Below are 16,807 nucleotides of genomic sequence, written 5' to 3'. Positions count from 1 at the left end.
AAATGCATAATACCTTTAGGATCCTTCTGTTTGAGGCAGAGGGTAACCATAATCGAGGTTTAATTCGACTTTCATGGATGTCGAACTTGAAATCTTTATAACCCTAATTCGACCAAAATTGTAATCGGCAAATCATTTTTCGACTCCAACCGAAATAAATGACGGGATTTTTTTTTCATTATATGTGCTATTTGTCACAAATTTCATGAACTTACGAGTTCCCACAAACATTACTTGATTTCACGGTTTGTTTTGGTTGTCGAAAAGTTGAACCTAATTGGACCGTGAAATACAGTTTAGGTCCATTTGGAAATGCTTTTGTCGGGAAAGAAATGCCATTGAACCAAATTAAACCATAAAAAAAGTTGATGTTAAAATTCGAGTTCATCTTCATTTGGGCAGCAAAAGAGTACTTCATGTTAGCTCCTCTGAAATCAAATGTAACCGTAGGAGTTCCTTGCTTAATCATGAATTTTCAGACAGTTTGCTTCCCTTGGAAACAGAGGGTTGTGCTGAAACTAAAATCAAATTGTAATGATGTCCATGCAGTTTCGCACAAATACATGAAGACTTCGCTTAGTCTTCCAAGAGTGCAGATAAAGAAAATTATCTTGACCAAACACCCTTCATGTGCTGATAATCAAAAACACTACCATTAACCTCATTCCTTAAGGAGGTTCATACTTACATCTATACTAAACTTGACAGAAGTGTAGATTAGGTACATGTTAAAACCTGACAGTGTAGATAAAAATGAGTAGTGTAGTGCCCAAGGCAAAGTATGCCTGCCATTAGATTAACAAGAAACCCAGATTTTCATATGCTTTAAGAAGGACACCTATTTGAAAGAGTGGCTGAAGATAACTTCAGCATTTCTGGAAGCTCTTCGATAGCTGAGCATATTTTGGCTCACAACAAGTAGTTTCGAAAGAATAGTGGCTCGAACATGTTCTTGTCCATGTCCCATGTTCAAATTAGCCTTGATAATCATCTTCTCCAGCGCAAGTGCATCACCAAGAAGAAACTTAATCAGGGCAAGCAGACGTTCCAACCCAAAATTATCAATGGTGATCTCAACTCTCTTGAGATGTTTCGCCAAACATTGAAAGTTCCCCTTCCGTGAACACAAAAAATCTTCTTCATCATAGTTAAAACTTTCTTTCGATTCTTCGTCAAGACTATACTGCACATAGATACCTCATTTAAGAAACTTACTTCACATCACATGCGGATCCATAGAAAATAGAATTTGTCGCCTTACCAAAATTTCAAAAAACAAAAACATTTCATTTGTCCACGGTAGGTGCTAGTTAGTTTTACTTTATTTTAAGTACTAAAGAATTTGAACTTTTAAACTCATATACACAATAAAACTATCTTTCTTTCTAGGTGCTCATCGCTAATTTGTTAGTTCAAGGTCCAAACCCTACATGGCAGCAAAAGAATCTCCAGTATAACACTGCAATTACTTTTGGACATGAACTGAAACGGTCTAAATTGGCCTTGCAAAAAAGTGGAGTAGACTAACAGACTCATGACCAAATTTCATTTGCTGGAACAAATAAGAGTTTGAGATTTATCATTTCTACATGCTTCTGAAGTTTTATCTCACTTTTTAAACATTCATGCAAATAGGGAGCCAGCACAAGAAGCGAACTTAAAGTAATACAGCAAAGGAACAAACCATTGATAGAGGGAGGCCAGTCAGGCATATGACTAATTTTTCCAGGCACTGTGAAATTCGTAGCATGTATGCTATCCCAAGAAGGTCCCACTGAATAATGTCTACATGTAGCGTCAGACTCTGACATATTGACAATGGCGCTGGCACTCCTTCCATCTCCAAAAGGGAAAGTTTCTAAGCACATTGAGCAAGCAACATAGAAAATTTTGATTATAATATTTCCTGTTCAACATGAATAAAGAATGACAAAAATTATAGTCCATCCAGATTTTGACCCTGTCTTCTGGCTAGGAAAAGACCAATAAGGATACTACAAGTAGAAATGAACCGGTGAATCTCTTTAAGAATCAAGAATATTAATGTATACTTCTTGTGTAAAATTGGTGATCTTTGAAGGATCTAAAAATTTTAATAGTTGGTCCCACGAGACACTGAACCTCGTTATTAACTAAAGTTTGCAAGTGAATCCGTCCATTGTCAATGTAAAATATTCTGAGAATACTCTGTAATATATATTATTGAACAACAGCCGTATGTGACGAGAGTGCGATCTTGTTCTGCCAACCTAAGATGACTGGGTTCATTACTCTGTCATATATTCAAATAAATGAATTTTCTCCATAAACTGAAAGAATGAAATGAAAAGGTAACCATTTCAAATAATCTCTTTATGCATTTTTCTTGTGAAAATCAAGAGTTTGCTATGCTACATTGATTAGCATCCATAATAATTAGCAATATCTAGTGGCATTCATTGTTCCCAATTGAGTGATCCCAAATATATTATTGGAAATTAAACAGAGGGAAGAAGCTCCAAGGTTCACTATGCGTTGTCATCTTTATAAGTTGAAACACGAAATTATTAATCATCCTATCTGCCAGCAATTAATTATGCATGTTTTCACAATAATTCCCCATGATGAAAGACGAGAACCACAGAGAGCTGAGGTTACTCGACCAGCACAACAAAAACCACTAAATAAGTGCTAATCACATACACGATTCAACACGAGTACGTCTTATAAAATGGTAAAAAATATGGAGCTTGTACCTGAAAACACCAAGCCCCAATGGTGATTGTAGTAACTCCGCACAGCTTCTGAAAGGTTTCCTTCAACATGTGGCTGCACATCATCTCGTCACAAGGCAAATCGGTAAGAACTCGAATCGAAAAATCTAACTTGGCTTCCACCAAAGAAGATACATCGCCAAGTCTTAGCATGGCATGAGGTTGCCAATCCCCTGATATTCGCAGCGACAGCAAATGCGGGGCCCAAATTGTCTGAATGTTAGAGTCGCGTAAGCCAAAGAGTACCAACTCTTTCACACATGTTGAATCTATCATAATGTTCTTCACGCCCCAACAACCCCACAATTTAAGGGACTCTAGAACAGGGCATCCCCTGAAAATTCCCTCGAGGATATCATCGCTCAACCTTGAAATTGCGATCACCAAGATCTTAAGACAAGGCCACCTAATAGTCCTACCCAACGAGAAACAGCACGTCCAGACTTTAAGGCGCACCAACCAACTCCAGCAATACAAGAACCGCGGCAGTATATAAAGGGTCGGCGGCTCAGTAGTCGGCACTAGCAGCAGGCTGAGGTCCTCCACTCGGCGCCCCTCTGCGAAGCGTAGCCAGAGGTCGAACTTGGGGCGGTGGGCCTTCTCGTACTTGAAGCGGATGACGTGGAACCTCTTCACCGTGGGGGAGATGCACTGTATCAGGACGCTGTCGACGAGGGACGAGAAGTCCAAGGTACTGCCACGCCGGGCTACGATCTCTTCGTCGAAGACCAAGTCGGTGGCGGTGGTCCAAGTGGGCCGCCAGCGCTTGGAGAGGACGCTGGTCTTGACGACGTCTTGGAGGGGCAGAAACGAGAAGATGCGGTGGATCACAGCGTCCGGCAAGGCGCTGATGAGATCCCTAGGGCTCAAAGGAGGAGGTAGAGGTGGGTTTGTTTTGTCGGTGCGATTCGGCCGGTCGCCGGAGGATTTGCGGTGGATGGAGGTCTCCGCCATGCCTATTTTCCCCGAGTTTCGAAGTGTCGTCCTCTTTTCTTGTTTTGGTCGGTAGTGTCCCGTTCTTTCACTCTCCTTCTCTCTTTTCGCCCTTTTTTCCCTTTTCTCCTGGATCCCATTTGTTTGTTGACATCCAATTTTTAGCAAACTAAAAAAAAAAAAAAAAAAAAAAAAATTGCATTTTGAACAAATAAAAGGAAAAGAATGAAAGAAATTGAAGCTAAACCCAAAATCGGTAGGAATAATGATCAGATTGATCAATCAAAGAGAAAGTATAAAAAATTATACTTATCAGGTGAACTGTTCGCAAAAATTAAAATGACCTTGGATGTGTTTCTAGTAACGTGAATGAAAAATCGAAATGTTAATTTGCGATGGCAAATCAGGGCTAAAATTTTGTAATTTCCACAATCAAGGAAGCACAATTTTCTAAAAATCAATAGAGGTTTTCACTATACAAGGGCTACAGTTCGTGAGAAAGGCGGGGGGGAGGGGATTGAGAAAAATTTTCAGAGCAAAAAAAAAAGTGAGAGTACTTCTTTCGTTTCGTTAGAATTCGAAATTCAAAGGAAAAAAAAGAGAGTTCTTTGTTTTCGTAAAAAAGGTCAAGCAAAAAGCTTCTGCAGAAAAGTGAAGGGGGCAGAGGGGAAGTGACGTCAATCAGTAGGGAAAGAAAAAAGAAACAAAAAAGAAAAGAGGAAACGCTACAGTGTCGCCTTCACCGAAGGGGCCTCCCCGATCACTCCAGGTGTGACCGCGCCGTCTAGCACGCCGGCACTGCCTCCGCCAGCCGCTACCGCGCCTCCGCCACCGCCGGTTCGCCGGTCTCCCCGTAAAGCTCGCCGCGACGACCCGATGTCGCGCCTTCCTCGCCGACGCTCCCTGCAACCCGCCGATCCGATGCCAGAGCTATCGCAGCAGCCGCGACCCGATCCCTCGCATCGCAGAGCTGCTGACCACCGCGACGCCAGCCCTCTCTACTCTACCGCCGCTTCGCCATCCTCCCCGCGAAGCTCGCCCCGACGCCGTCACCGATTTGCAGAGCTCGAGCTCCCTGTGGCAGCCGCGACCCGAGCGTCTCGACGCCGCCTCCGCTGTCGGTCTTGCAATCCACAACGCCCGCGTCTGCAGCTCCATCGCCGCGCCTCTGCACCTGCGACCCGCCACTGCCGCTCCGCCGGACTCGCCCGCGTCTGCAGCTCCATCGCCGCACCTCCGACGCCCGCTGCTGCTTCCCCCTCGCGCTCGCGTTGGGCCTCTTCCACCTGCACCACGCCTGCGCTGCTCCGCCGGACTCGCCACCCTTGCACCGCCGGTCCCCTCGCGCTATCGCGTTGCCACTCGCCGGAGTCCCGACGCCTGCCACTGTCCGTCCGGCACCCCACCAACGCTGCTGCAAGTCTCTTCCTTTAGGTAGTTTATTTTTTTAGTTTTATTTTTATTTCTCTCTTTTGCCTATTTTATGTTATTTTATTGTGTTTTAAATTTTGTTATTATTGTTTAAGTTAGAATATGGTTTGTCAATGTTAATATTTGTGCATTTGGTAGGCATTATCCGTAGGAATATTGTTCGGAATTATTATAATTATTAATTTGATCCGAGAGACATTGGATCATTTTTTTAATTATTTTAATTGTTGGGCTTTTTAGTGGAATGTCAATTATTAAATCACAATGATTATTTAATTTGGTCCATAAGATTTCGGATCAGATTTGTAATTATTTTGATCTTTTTGTCGTGATATTAGGGTTAGAATAACCGTTAATTTGACCTGTGAGACAACATGTTATTTTTCGATTATTTTAATCCTTTTATTTTGTTGATAGCTTAGATTTAATATTTATTTAATAATTACTTATCTTTAAAAAAAACTAAAAAAATCAAAAAATCAAAATTATGCATGAGCATATAGGTTTAGTAAATCAAACATGTAGGTTTAATAAATTATAATTTCTTAGGATTACATTTTTAGGGTTGCATTTTTAGAATAAGTTAGGATTGGACCTAAGTTAATTTTTAGATAATGCTCGCACATTTTAATTATCTCATTTTTCAAAAATAGTTTTCTAAGATAAGATAGGGTTTAAGTTAAATTAATCCCTAGAATAAATTAGAAAATTATCCATTTTTAGATAGTTTAAATAGGGTTTTTATTAATTCTGAATTTCAATTAAAAAAATACAAAAATACTAGGTGCATGTTAATTAGTTCGCATAATAAGATCATTTAATCAGAATTTGTTCATTAGTGAAGTTAGGTCATGAGATGCATAATAACTAGTTTGCATAATAGGCCCATTTAATTAGAATTTGCATATTAATAAGATTGAGTCATTTAAATTAAAAAATGCATTTTTATAAAATAATTCTAATTTTCAAGAAAACTCAAAAAAAATTGTTTACTTTGTGTGATGCAATTTATTTATTGAAATGTTTGAACATCCGTGTGATCACCTTTTTGCATAGTAGTAATTTAGGTTAAAATAAATTAACTGCCTACAAAAAATATTTTTGAAAATAAAAAGAATGGTACCGAAAGGGCATTAGAGGAATCTAATGTAACTAAGTCCCCGTACCTTTAATCTCTGGTTCGTAGGAGTAAAGTAATTCTCCTATTATTTTACTTAGGTGTCTAATCGACCTACCATAAACTGATTAGTGGCGACTCCTAAATAAAATCCATTTGCATGTTAAGAAATTTGAACCTAAGTCGCGAATTGATATGGGTTTTGGAGAGCCCGGGTTAAATCTAGGATTAACAATCCATTAGCCAAAGCTTAGGTGGTTCACACTCCGAAAAATTGATCGCGACACCATTTTCCTTTCCTCTTCTTTGCTTTTGATACTGTCGAGATTGTCTTCCTTCCCATAGAAGCTCTGACCATTGCCGTCACTGAAGGGCCTTTGCTACACAAAGCCGCCAGAGTGTCTCGCCTCCGCTCATTACCACCACCGCTATCTTCTCTCCTTAGACCTTCAGTCTTGTTGTGCCCTTCTCCGTCGCTCCTCTTCGCTTCGCTTCGCTTCTATTTCCTTCGTCTCCTCGGGTGTTGCTCGAATTGCCGAAGAGTTTCTGGCTAGAGCAAAGCCTATGAACCCTAGCATCGCCGTCGGGCCTTCAAACAGGCGTGGCACGGGAGAGTGCCCCGGCGACCGGCATAAGGCCATTGGCAGGCCAGTGCTAAAGCGATAAATGGAAATAGGGAGCAGAGAGGGACATACCTACGAGAGAGAACGATAAAGAAGAAGAAAGAAAATGGGACCAAAGAGAAAAGAGTGAGAAGAAACATACAAAATGCCATAGACCTGACGAAAAAAAGGAACTTGAAAAAAAAAAAGGCGGGACTCAGATTAATATTGTCAACAGTGGAAAAAGTGCCGCCCTTTACTTTTTACTTTTCTATTTACACAATAATCATAACTGATGGACTGAGTTCTGAGCGAGAGCACTTAAAATAAACTTTGGAATAATTTGGCCTCTTTAACGAGCATAGTTTTTCTTTTGTGCTTTTTCTTTTCCAATTTTCACAGAAATTTTGTTTCGTGACCAAAGTGAGTGATCAACGGTCAATCAGTTTCCTTTGTACAGTCAAGTCAATTTGGCATCGTGTATTAAGCAAAATTCTTTCTTGATGCTACGTGGCGTTCAATTTAAAGGAGAAAAGAGAGAAAAATAGAGCGATAAACTCATTTGAAGCTTAATTGTTCCAACAAAATAAATATTATCAAAAGGAAAAAAATGGAAGCCCAGAAGCCACGCCTCTACTAAGAAAAAGAACAACCAAACACCCATCAAGGTAAAACGAAAGATTACGAACCATTTGATGCCTTTAAGAAAGTTGCTCGGCTTTGATCAATTCTGAACTGTTTGTGAAAATGATAGGCTCTTTAAGGAGGCACATCGAGCTGAATCGCAGCGACACAGGGCCATGAATAACACGGAATCTCAGAAGAAATGCAAAAAAAAAATTAATTTGATAATAGGATAATCTAAGTATAACATCCAGAAGTTGAATTTTTCTGAATCAATTTTAATTTTATGATGGTTAGTTCCTAATATCATATAATATCACATCGATTTCAATTCATGTGGTGTTAAAAGATTATAAATCATAGACAACTTGAAGATTGTGGAGCATGAATTCTTAGTCACCGGTCACGGACTATTAACAGTTTTTGAAATGAATTATACTTATAAATTTCGATGAAAATTTCTTTAATTAATTATCATAATTAACATCCGCAAGCTTTAATTTTTCTTAATCAGTTTTAAGTTAAATCCTAATATCATATCATATTGCATTGATTTCTATTCTTGTTATGTTGAAGATTATAAGTCATAGAAAACTTGATGATTGTGGAACAAGAATTCTTAGATACTGGTCGAGTACTATTAACAGTTTTTGAAATGAATTAAATTACTTTAATTAATTATGATAACTAAAATCTTGATTATTTTAGTTTGAAAATTGAGTTATCTTATAATTAAAATTTCATTTTAGTGTAAATTGGACAAATTAATTCTAGTTGGTTGATAATATACTAAGCATCGCACTTCCTTTAATATAAATCACATGTTTGTGAAGCACATTGCGATAAAATCTGAACTAAGAAATTGAAAAATATATGTTTCAATATTACATTATTTACATATTTTTATATCTTTCAAGTGTTTCATACTTAATAATAAACCAAATTATCTTGCCCTTTGTCGTCCTCTGTGAACTTATTAGCTTATGCCCAAAGCTTGTTTCATTTGATGAAGACCTTTCCAATAAGAAACAACTCGACCAAAAATAAAAAAGAAACAACAAAAGAATGTTCTATATCGTGTGCAAATGCATAATACCTTTAGGATCCTTCTGTTTGAGGCAGAGAGTAAACATAATCGAGGTTTAATTCGACTTTCATGGATGTCGAACTTGAACAGATCTTTATAACCCTAATTCGACCAAAATTGTAATCAGACTAAAGCAAATCATTTTTCAACTCCAACCGAAATAAATGACGGGATTTTTTTTTTCTTTATATGTGCTATTTGTTACAGATTTCATGAACTTATGAGTTCCCACAAACATTACTTGATTTCGCGGTTTGTTTTGGTTGTCAAAAAGTTGAACCTAATTGGACCGTGAAATACAGTTTAGGTCCATTTGGAAATGTTTTTTTGTCGGGAAAGAAATGCCATTGAACCAAATTAAACCATAAAAAAAGTTGATGTTAAAATTCGAGTTCATCTTCACTTGGGCAGCAAAACAGTACTTCATGTTAGCTCCTCTGAAATCAAATGTAACCGTAGGAGTTCCTTGCTTAATCATGAATTTTCAGACAGTTTGCTTCCCTTGGAAACAGAGGGTTGTGCTGAAACAAAAATCAAATTGTAATGATGTCCATGCAGTTTCGCACAAATACATGAAGACTTCGCTTAGTCTTGCAAGAGTGCAGATAAAGAAAATTATCTTGACCAAACACCCTTCATGTGCTGATAATCAAAAACACTACCATTAATATCATTCCTTAAGGAGGTTCATACTTACAACTATACTAAACTTGACAGAAGTGTCGATTAGGTACATGTTAAAACCTGACAATGTAGATAAGAATGAGTAGTGTAGTGCCAAGGCAAAATACGCCTGCCATTAGATTAACAAGAAACCCAGATTTTCATATGCTTTAAGAAGGACATCTATTTGAAAGAGTGGCTGAAGATAACTTCAGCATTTCTGGAAGCTCTTCGATAGCTGAGCATATTTTGGCTCACAACAAGTAGTTTCGAAAGAATAGTGGCTCGAACATGTTCTTGTCCATGTCCCATGTTCAAATTAGCCTTGATAATCATCTTCTCCAGCGCAAGTGCATCACCAAGAAGAAACTTAATCAGGGCAAGCAGACGTTCCAACCCAAAATTATCAATGGTGATCTCAACTCTCTTGAGATGTTTCGCCAAGCATTGAAATTTCCCTTTCGTGAACACAAAAATCTTCTTCATCATAGTTAAAACTTTCTTTCGATTCTTCGTCAAGACTATACTGCACATAGATACCTCATTTAAGAAACTTACTTCACATCACATGCAGATCCATAGAAAATAGAATTTGTTGCCTTACCAAAATTTCAAAAACAAAACATTTCATTTGTCCACGGTAGGTGCTAGTTAGTTTTACTTTATTTTAAGTACTAAAGAATTTGAACTTTTAAACTCATATACACAATAAAACTATCTTTCTTTCTAGGTGCTCATCGCTAATTTGTTAGTTCAAGGTCCAAACCCTACATGGCAGCAAAAGAATCTCCAGTATAACACTGCAATTACTTTTGGACATGAACTGAAACGGTCTAAATTGGCCTTGCAAAAAAGTGGAGTAGACTAACAGACTCATGACCAAATTTCATTTGCTGGAACAAATAAGAGTTTGAGATTTATCATTTTTACATGCTTCTAAAGTTTTAACTCACTTTTTAAACACTCATGCAAAGAGGAAGCCAGCACAAGAAGCGAACTTAAAATAATACAGCAAAGGAACAAACCATTGATAGGGGGAGGCCAGTCAGGCATATGACTAATTTTTCCAGGCACTGTGAAATTCGTAGCATGTATGCTATCCCAAGAAGGTCCCACTGAATAATGTCTACATGTAGCTTCAGACTCTGACATATTGACAATGGCGCTGGCACTCCTTCCATCTCCAAAAGGAAAGTTTCTAAGCACATTGAGCAAGCAACATAGAAAATTTTGATTATAATATTTCCTGTTCAACATGAATAAAGAATGACAAAAATTATAGTCCATCCAGATTTTGACCCTGTCTTCTGGCTAGGAAAAGACCAATAAGGATACTACAAGTAGAAATGAACCAATGAATCTCTTTAAGAATCAAGAATATTAATGTATACATCTAATGTAAAATTTGTGATCTTTGAAGGATCTAAAAATTCTAATTGTTGGTCCCACGAGACACTGAACCTCGTTATTGACTAAAGTTTGCAAGTGAATCCATCCATTGTCAATGTAAAATATTCTGAGAATACTCTGTAATATATATTATTGAACAACAGCCATATGTGACAAGAGTGCGATCTTGTCCTACCAACCTAAGATGACTGGGTTCATTACTCTATCATATATTCAAACAAATGAATTTTCTCCATAAACTGAAAGAATGAAATGAAAAGGTAACCATTTCAAATAATCTCTTTATGCATTTTTCTTGTGAAAATCAAGAGTTTGCTGTGCTACATTGATTAGCATCCATGATAATTAGCAATATCTAGTGGCATTCATTGTTCCCAATTGAGTGATCCCCAATATATTATTGGAAATTAAACAGAGGGAAGAAGCTCCAAGGTTCACTATGCGTTGTCATCTTTATAAGTTGAAACACGAAATTATTAATCATCCTATCTGCCAGCAATTAATTATGCATGTTTTCACAATAATTCCCCATGATGAAAGACGAGAACCACAGAGAGCTGAGGTTACTCGACCAGCACAACAAAAACCACTAAATAAGTGCTAATCACATACACGATTCAACACGAGTACGTCTTATAAAATGGTAAAAATATGGAGCTTGTACCTGAAAACACCAAGCCCCAATGGTGATTGTAGTAACTCCGCACAGCTTCTGAAAGGTTTCCTTCAACATGTGGCTGCACATCATCTCGTCACTAGGCAAATCGGTAAGAACTCGAATCGAAAATCTAACTTGGCTTCCACCAAAGAAGATACATCGCTAAGTCTTAACATGGCATGAGGTTGCCAATCCCCTGATATTTGCAGCGACAGCAAATGCGGGGCCCAAATTGTCTGAATGTTAGAGTCGCATAAGCCAGAGTACCAACTCTTTCACACTTGTTGAATCTATCATAATGTTCTTCGTGCCCCAACAACCCCACAGTTCAAGGGACTCTAGAACAGGGCATCCCCTGAAAATTCCCTCGAGGATATCATCGCTCAACCTTGAAATTGCGATCACCAAGATCTTAAGACAAGGCCACCTAATAGTCCTACCCAACGAGAAACAGCACACCCAGACTTCAAGGCGCACCAACCAACTCCAGCAATACAAGAACCGCGGCAGTATATAAGGCGTCGGCGGGTCAGTAGTCGGCACTAGCAGCAGGCTGAGCTCCTCCACTCGGTGCCCCTCTGCGAAGCGGAGCCAGAGGTCGAACTTGGGGCGGTGGGCCTTCTCGTACTCGAAGCCGATGACGGAGAACTTCTTCACTGTGGGGGAGGTGTACTGTATCAGGACGCTGTCAACGAGGGACGGGAAGTCCAAGGTACTGCGAAGCCGGGCTACAATCTCTCCATCGAAGACCAGGTCGGTGGCGGTGGTCCAAGTGGGCCGCCAGCGCTTGGAGAGGACGCTGGTCTTGACGACGTCTTGGAGGGGCAGAAACGAGAAGATGCGGTCGATCACCGCGTCCGGCAAGGCGCTGATGAGATCCCTAGGGCTCAAAGGAGGAGGTGGAGGTGGGTTTGCTTTGTCGGTGCGATTCGGCCGGTCGCCAGAGGATTTGTGGTGGATGGAGGTCTCCGCCATGCCTATTTTCCCCGAGTTTCGAAGGCTCCATCGCAGCGTTTTTTTCCTACTATTATAGCCTTCGTAAGTCCCGCTTTGCTTCTCCACGAAGTGTTGTCCTCTTTTCTTGTTTCGGTCGGTAGTGTCCCGTTCCTTTTCCTCTCTCTCTTTTTCTCCATAATCTTTTCTCCCTGGTCCCATTTTCCTTTCCTCTTCTTTACTTTTGACTACTCTCGAGATTGTCTTCCTTTGCATCGAAGCTCTGACCATCGCCATCGCTGTCGCTTTCGAAGGGCCTCTGCTACACAGGCATTGCTAGGAAAGTGTCTCCTCTCCAGTCATCACCGCCGCTATCTTCTCTCCTTACACCTACAGTCTTGTCTTGTTGTGCCCTTTTCCATCGCTCGTCTATGCTTCGCTTCTGTTTCCTTCGTCTCCTCGGGTGTTGCTCGAATTGCCGGAGAGTTTCCGGCTAGAGCAAAGCCTATGAGCCCCAGCATCGCCGTCGGGCCTTCAAACAGGTGCGGCACGGGAGAGTGCCCCGGCGACCGGCATAAGGCCATTGGTCAACGGTCAATCAGTTTTCATAGAAATTTTGTTTCGTGACCAAGTGAGTGATCAACGGTCAATCAGTTTCCTTTGTACAGTCAACTGTCAAGTCAATTTGGCGTCGTGTATTAAGCAAAATTCTTTCGTGATGCTATGTGGCGTTCAGTTTAAAGGAGAAAAGAGAGAAAAATAGAACGATTAACTCATTTGAAGCTTAATTGTTCCAACGAAATAAATATTATCGAAAGTAAAAAAATGGAAGCCCAGCAGCCACGCCCCTACTAAGAAAAAGAACAACCAAACACCCATCAAGGTAAAACGAAAGATTACGCACCATTTGATGCCTTTAAGAAAGTTGCTCGGCTTTGATCAATTCTGAACTCTTTGTGAAAATGATAGGCTCTTTAAGGAGGGACATTGAGCTGAATCGCGGGCCATGAATAACATGGAATCTCAGAAGAAATACGGAAAAAGGAAATTAATTTGATAACATGATAATCTAAGTATAACATCCAGAAGTTAAATTTTTCTGAATCAGTTTTAATTTTATGATGGTTAGATCCTAATATCATATAATATCGCATCGATTTCAATTCATGTGGTGTTAAAAGATTATAAATCATAGACAACTCGACGATTGTGGAGCAAGAATTCTTAGTCACTGGTCACGGACTATTAACAGTTTGTGAAATGAATTATACTTATAAATTTTGATGAAATTTCTTTAATTAATTATCATAATTAATATCTTGATTATTTAGTTGGAGAATTGATTTATCTTATAATTTAAGTTTCATTTAATTCAATAATTTAATATTTGAGAAATTAATTTTAGTATGGTTGATTATATATGGAGCATCGCACTTCATTTAATTTAAATCACATGTTTGTGAGGAACAAAAAAATCACTCAATGTTTCCGTTTATGATTTTGCTTTAAAATTTGAAGCTAAAAAAATGAAAAAAATAATATATGGTTCCACGGTACATTATTCAAAATCAAGCCGTTGGTTAAACTATTTCTTCACTTCTTTGGCTATGGTGCTTACTCATGGTTTTAGGAATTATCCATTATGGCGTCACTCCGCTCTTTTTTTGAGAATCACAGTACTATTCAAATAGACTAGAATTTCCATATTTCATGAGGACACCAAACAAACACATTGAGACTGTCTATCATTTTATTCGTCATCATATCCATAGTGGTATTATCAATCTTCTTTGCACCTCCTTTGCAGATCAACTAGATGATATTTTCATTGAAACACATCCACCCGAGTGTTTTAGGGTGCCTTTACTAATGTTCCCATTTCTTTGTTTTATTGATCTTTGGACCAGAAAATCCATTTGTGTAGGTTTTTGTTTTCAAGAATAGATTTGAAATAGAAATAAGAAATAAAAAAAAAAAAATTGCTTCTTTTTTCTTAGAAACAACTCAAGAAACAAACTTTTTTTCGCTTTTATTTCTTTCTTTTTCTCCTCCTCCTCTTCTTCCCCTAGTTGGTTGCTAGCCTCGGTGATGGCCTATTGATTGGCAATCGGCTAGAGAAGGCCCGACAACCTCCCCCCCGACGAGGTTGCTCGGAGCTCACCGGCACCGATGAGGCCCCCTGGAGCCTCACCCAGCAACAGCGAGGCTCAATCTCGCTCCACCACGGCGAGATTAGCATTACTTGGATGGGGGAGGCCGACCTTGCAGTGACCAAGCGAGATCGAGCCTCGCCGTTGCTGGGTGAGGCTCCAAGGGGCCTCATCGGTTGGCGTTGCTTGGGTGGGTGAGGCCAATCTCGTGGTTAGTTTACATTAAATTTCATATTTATTTGTGTAACTTAAAATAGGACCGTAATGTATTTTCCTGCATAAAAATAATTAGTTTTACCTTAAAAAAATTATCCAAGCTTGAAATCTTATATTACTAGACAAGTCCTAAAAACTGCAACAATAACGCGTTTGAGTCACAACACTTACTATTCATGCATTTAAGTCCTCAAACATGCAACTTTAATGCACTTGAATCTATTCCTTAACTCTATCAATTGTAGATGGAGGGAAAAGGTCACGCGACATTTTTTTTTTTCTTTAAATCTCATAACCATTAGTTAAAAAATATCCCACATGCAACCTAACAAAGTTAATGGGAAGACTAAAGATTTCACCTTTTGTTGGGTGGTTTTTCAAAAGTTGAATCAAATGTGTGTATTAGAGTAGGATTAAAGTAATATCGACTTAAAAAAAAAAAAAAAAAAAAAAAACAAGAAACCTAACAAAGTTAATGGGAAGACTAAAGATTTCCGTTTCGGTTTTCCAAAAGTTGTAAAAAAAATTTCCTCGAACCATAACACTAATATTAACCTCTTCACTTGAGAGATTCATATTTACAACTAGAATAAAACTTGTAACAAGGGCAAATTAGGTACATGTTACAAACTTAATTACCACCACACTTCATTTAACTTTGCTGTCAAAAAAGAGAGTGAATCCTAATTAGCAGTGAAATGCACCAAGGCAACATACACTTGCCATGAGATTAACGAGAAACCCGAACTTTCATATGCTTTTATAAGGACACCAATTCGAGAGGATAATTGAAGATACCCTCAACAATTTTGGAAGCTCTTCAAAAGCTGAACTAAGTGGTCTCAACCGAACAGTAGCTTGAAGACGATGTCGTCCATGTCGAGGGGCCAATTGAGCCTTGATAATCAACTTCTCCAACACAAGTGCATTCCCAAGAAGAAACTTAATCAAGGCGAGCAGATGTCCTGCTGAGCGGCCTCCGCGGGTTCGTCGGGTGGGCTCAGTTGATGCTGCTGCTGCCCTTCTTCTCCTTCTTCTTCGGCCATCCTTGCGCCGGAAAGGGTGTGCATGCTGAAGAGCCGGCGAGCAGGGGCGGTGAGACTTCCCTTGAGTTCTCGCCGGCGAGCTTCGGCTCCGGCGACGCTTCCCCTCTTTTCAAGTTCGGGCGAAGGGAAAGAGGGAAGCCCTCAACCCTTTTTGATTTGAGAAATGAAAATAATAAAACGGGAATAAATGATCATTTCACGAGTATAAACTAAACTCGGAATAAATACAGAAAAAAAAATATAAATATAGTTTTTGTACATCAGGAGAATTTAAAAATAGCATCCGAAAGCTTGAATTTTTTTTTAACCAGTTTTAATTATATGATGGTTAAATCCTAATATCATATAATGGCAGAGCTCTTGGCCATGGATTTTAATTCCCATGGATTTTTATCTTTTTATGAATTCTATAGCTAAAAGAGCTTTAAAAAGATGACAAAACATAACATACATTTCAATATCATGACTTTTTATTTCATCAACTTTAGTGTCACGACGGTCAAAAATCAATCACTTAATTATCTAATAGAGTGAGATGACCTATGAAACATTGACACTCACCAAGAGCTTTCGTGTCGTGTCGAACACTTCAACATGTGTTCGACGCTCTTGGACACTTAGTCAACATGTGTCGAAAAATCCAACATATGCTCAACTTTCCCAACACTTTCCGACACAGTTAGAGTTTTGAACATACGAGTTTCCAACATATGATTCCGATATTGAAGTCAATTTTAAAAATTTAATAAATGAGAGGTTAAGATATATATACGTGAAAAAATAAAACACAATAATAAAAAAAATTAAATTAAGAAATAAGAAAACATTATCTTTTCTTCGACTCTCATTTCTTGTGATACACAATTCACTCTTGTTTTTTCCTCTTTCCAACATATCTAACATACAAGTCTAGAATATAGATCACTTATTTTTTCTTCAAATTTTATGAATTATTAAAATAGAATTGAATTTGTCAAATTGAAACAATAAATGCTTTTAATTATTTATTTATTTATGAATTTGATCCAAATTAATTTGATTAAAATAATCATAAAAATGATCATATACTACGTATCCCAATGTGTAGGAATTTCTTGTTTTTTAATAAATGTGTCCGACACCGCGTGTCGTGTCGCATGTTAACGTCGGTACTACTTATGAGGTGACTTCTACCGGGAGAAATT

The 16,807-nt window shown here is 38.7% G+C and overlaps 1 protein-coding gene and 1 non-coding gene across 3 annotated transcripts; both read right to left on the bottom strand.

The window, feature by feature from the left end:
• Positions 1-512: 512 nt before the first annotated feature.
• On the bottom strand, positions 513-3,784 carry LOC104445527 (F-box protein At5g03100-like). Of its 2 annotated transcripts, XM_039312119.1 has the most exons (3): positions 2,736-3,780; positions 1,685-1,858; positions 513-1,183 (listed from the first exon to the last, which is right to left on the bottom strand). In XM_039312119.1, the coding sequence occupies exons 1-3, from the start codon at positions 3,705-3,707 to the stop codon at positions 839-841; spliced, it is 1,491 nt and encodes a 496-aa protein (XP_039168053.1). In that variant the 5' UTR covers positions 3,708-3,780; the 3' UTR covers positions 513-838. The 2 variants fall into 2 exon arrangements, with proteins under 2 accessions (XP_039168053.1, XP_039168054.1); XM_039312120.1 differs by lacking the exon at positions 1,685-1,858 and having other exon boundaries at positions 2,736-3,784.
• A 5,403-nt stretch (positions 3,785-9,187) lies between these two features.
• On the bottom strand, positions 9,188-10,394 carry LOC104447448. Its single transcript, XR_005550888.1, has 2 exons — positions 10,236-10,394; positions 9,188-9,736 (listed from the first exon to the last, which is right to left on the bottom strand). It is a non-coding gene; the product is annotated as an uncharacterized LOC104447448 (transcript).
• Positions 10,395-16,807: the final 6,413 nt, after the last annotated feature.

Source organism: Eucalyptus grandis, chromosome 5 (assembly GCF_016545825.1).
Source record: "Eucalyptus grandis isolate ANBG69807.140 chromosome 5, ASM1654582v1, whole genome shotgun sequence".
NCBI lineage: Eukaryota > Viridiplantae > Streptophyta > Magnoliopsida > Myrtales > Myrtaceae > Eucalyptus > Eucalyptus grandis.
This window is presented reverse-complemented; position numbering and strand designations above follow the sequence as displayed.

Bases quoted from the DNA above. Each gene is read 5' to 3' on its own strand.
- LOC104445527 (XM_039312119.1), bottom strand. From the start codon at position 3,707: ATGGCGGAGACCTCCATCCACCGCAAATCCTCCGGCGACCGGCCGAAT. The intron at 1,859-2,735 runs GTACAAGCTCCA...CAATGTGCTTAG, and splicing joins TTGGGGCTTGGTGTTTTCAG to AAACTTTCCCTTTTGGAGAT. The intron at 1,184-1,684 runs GTTTGTTCCTTT...ATCTATGTGCAG, and splicing joins CTGGCCTCCCTCTATCAATG to TATAGTCTTGACGAAGAATC.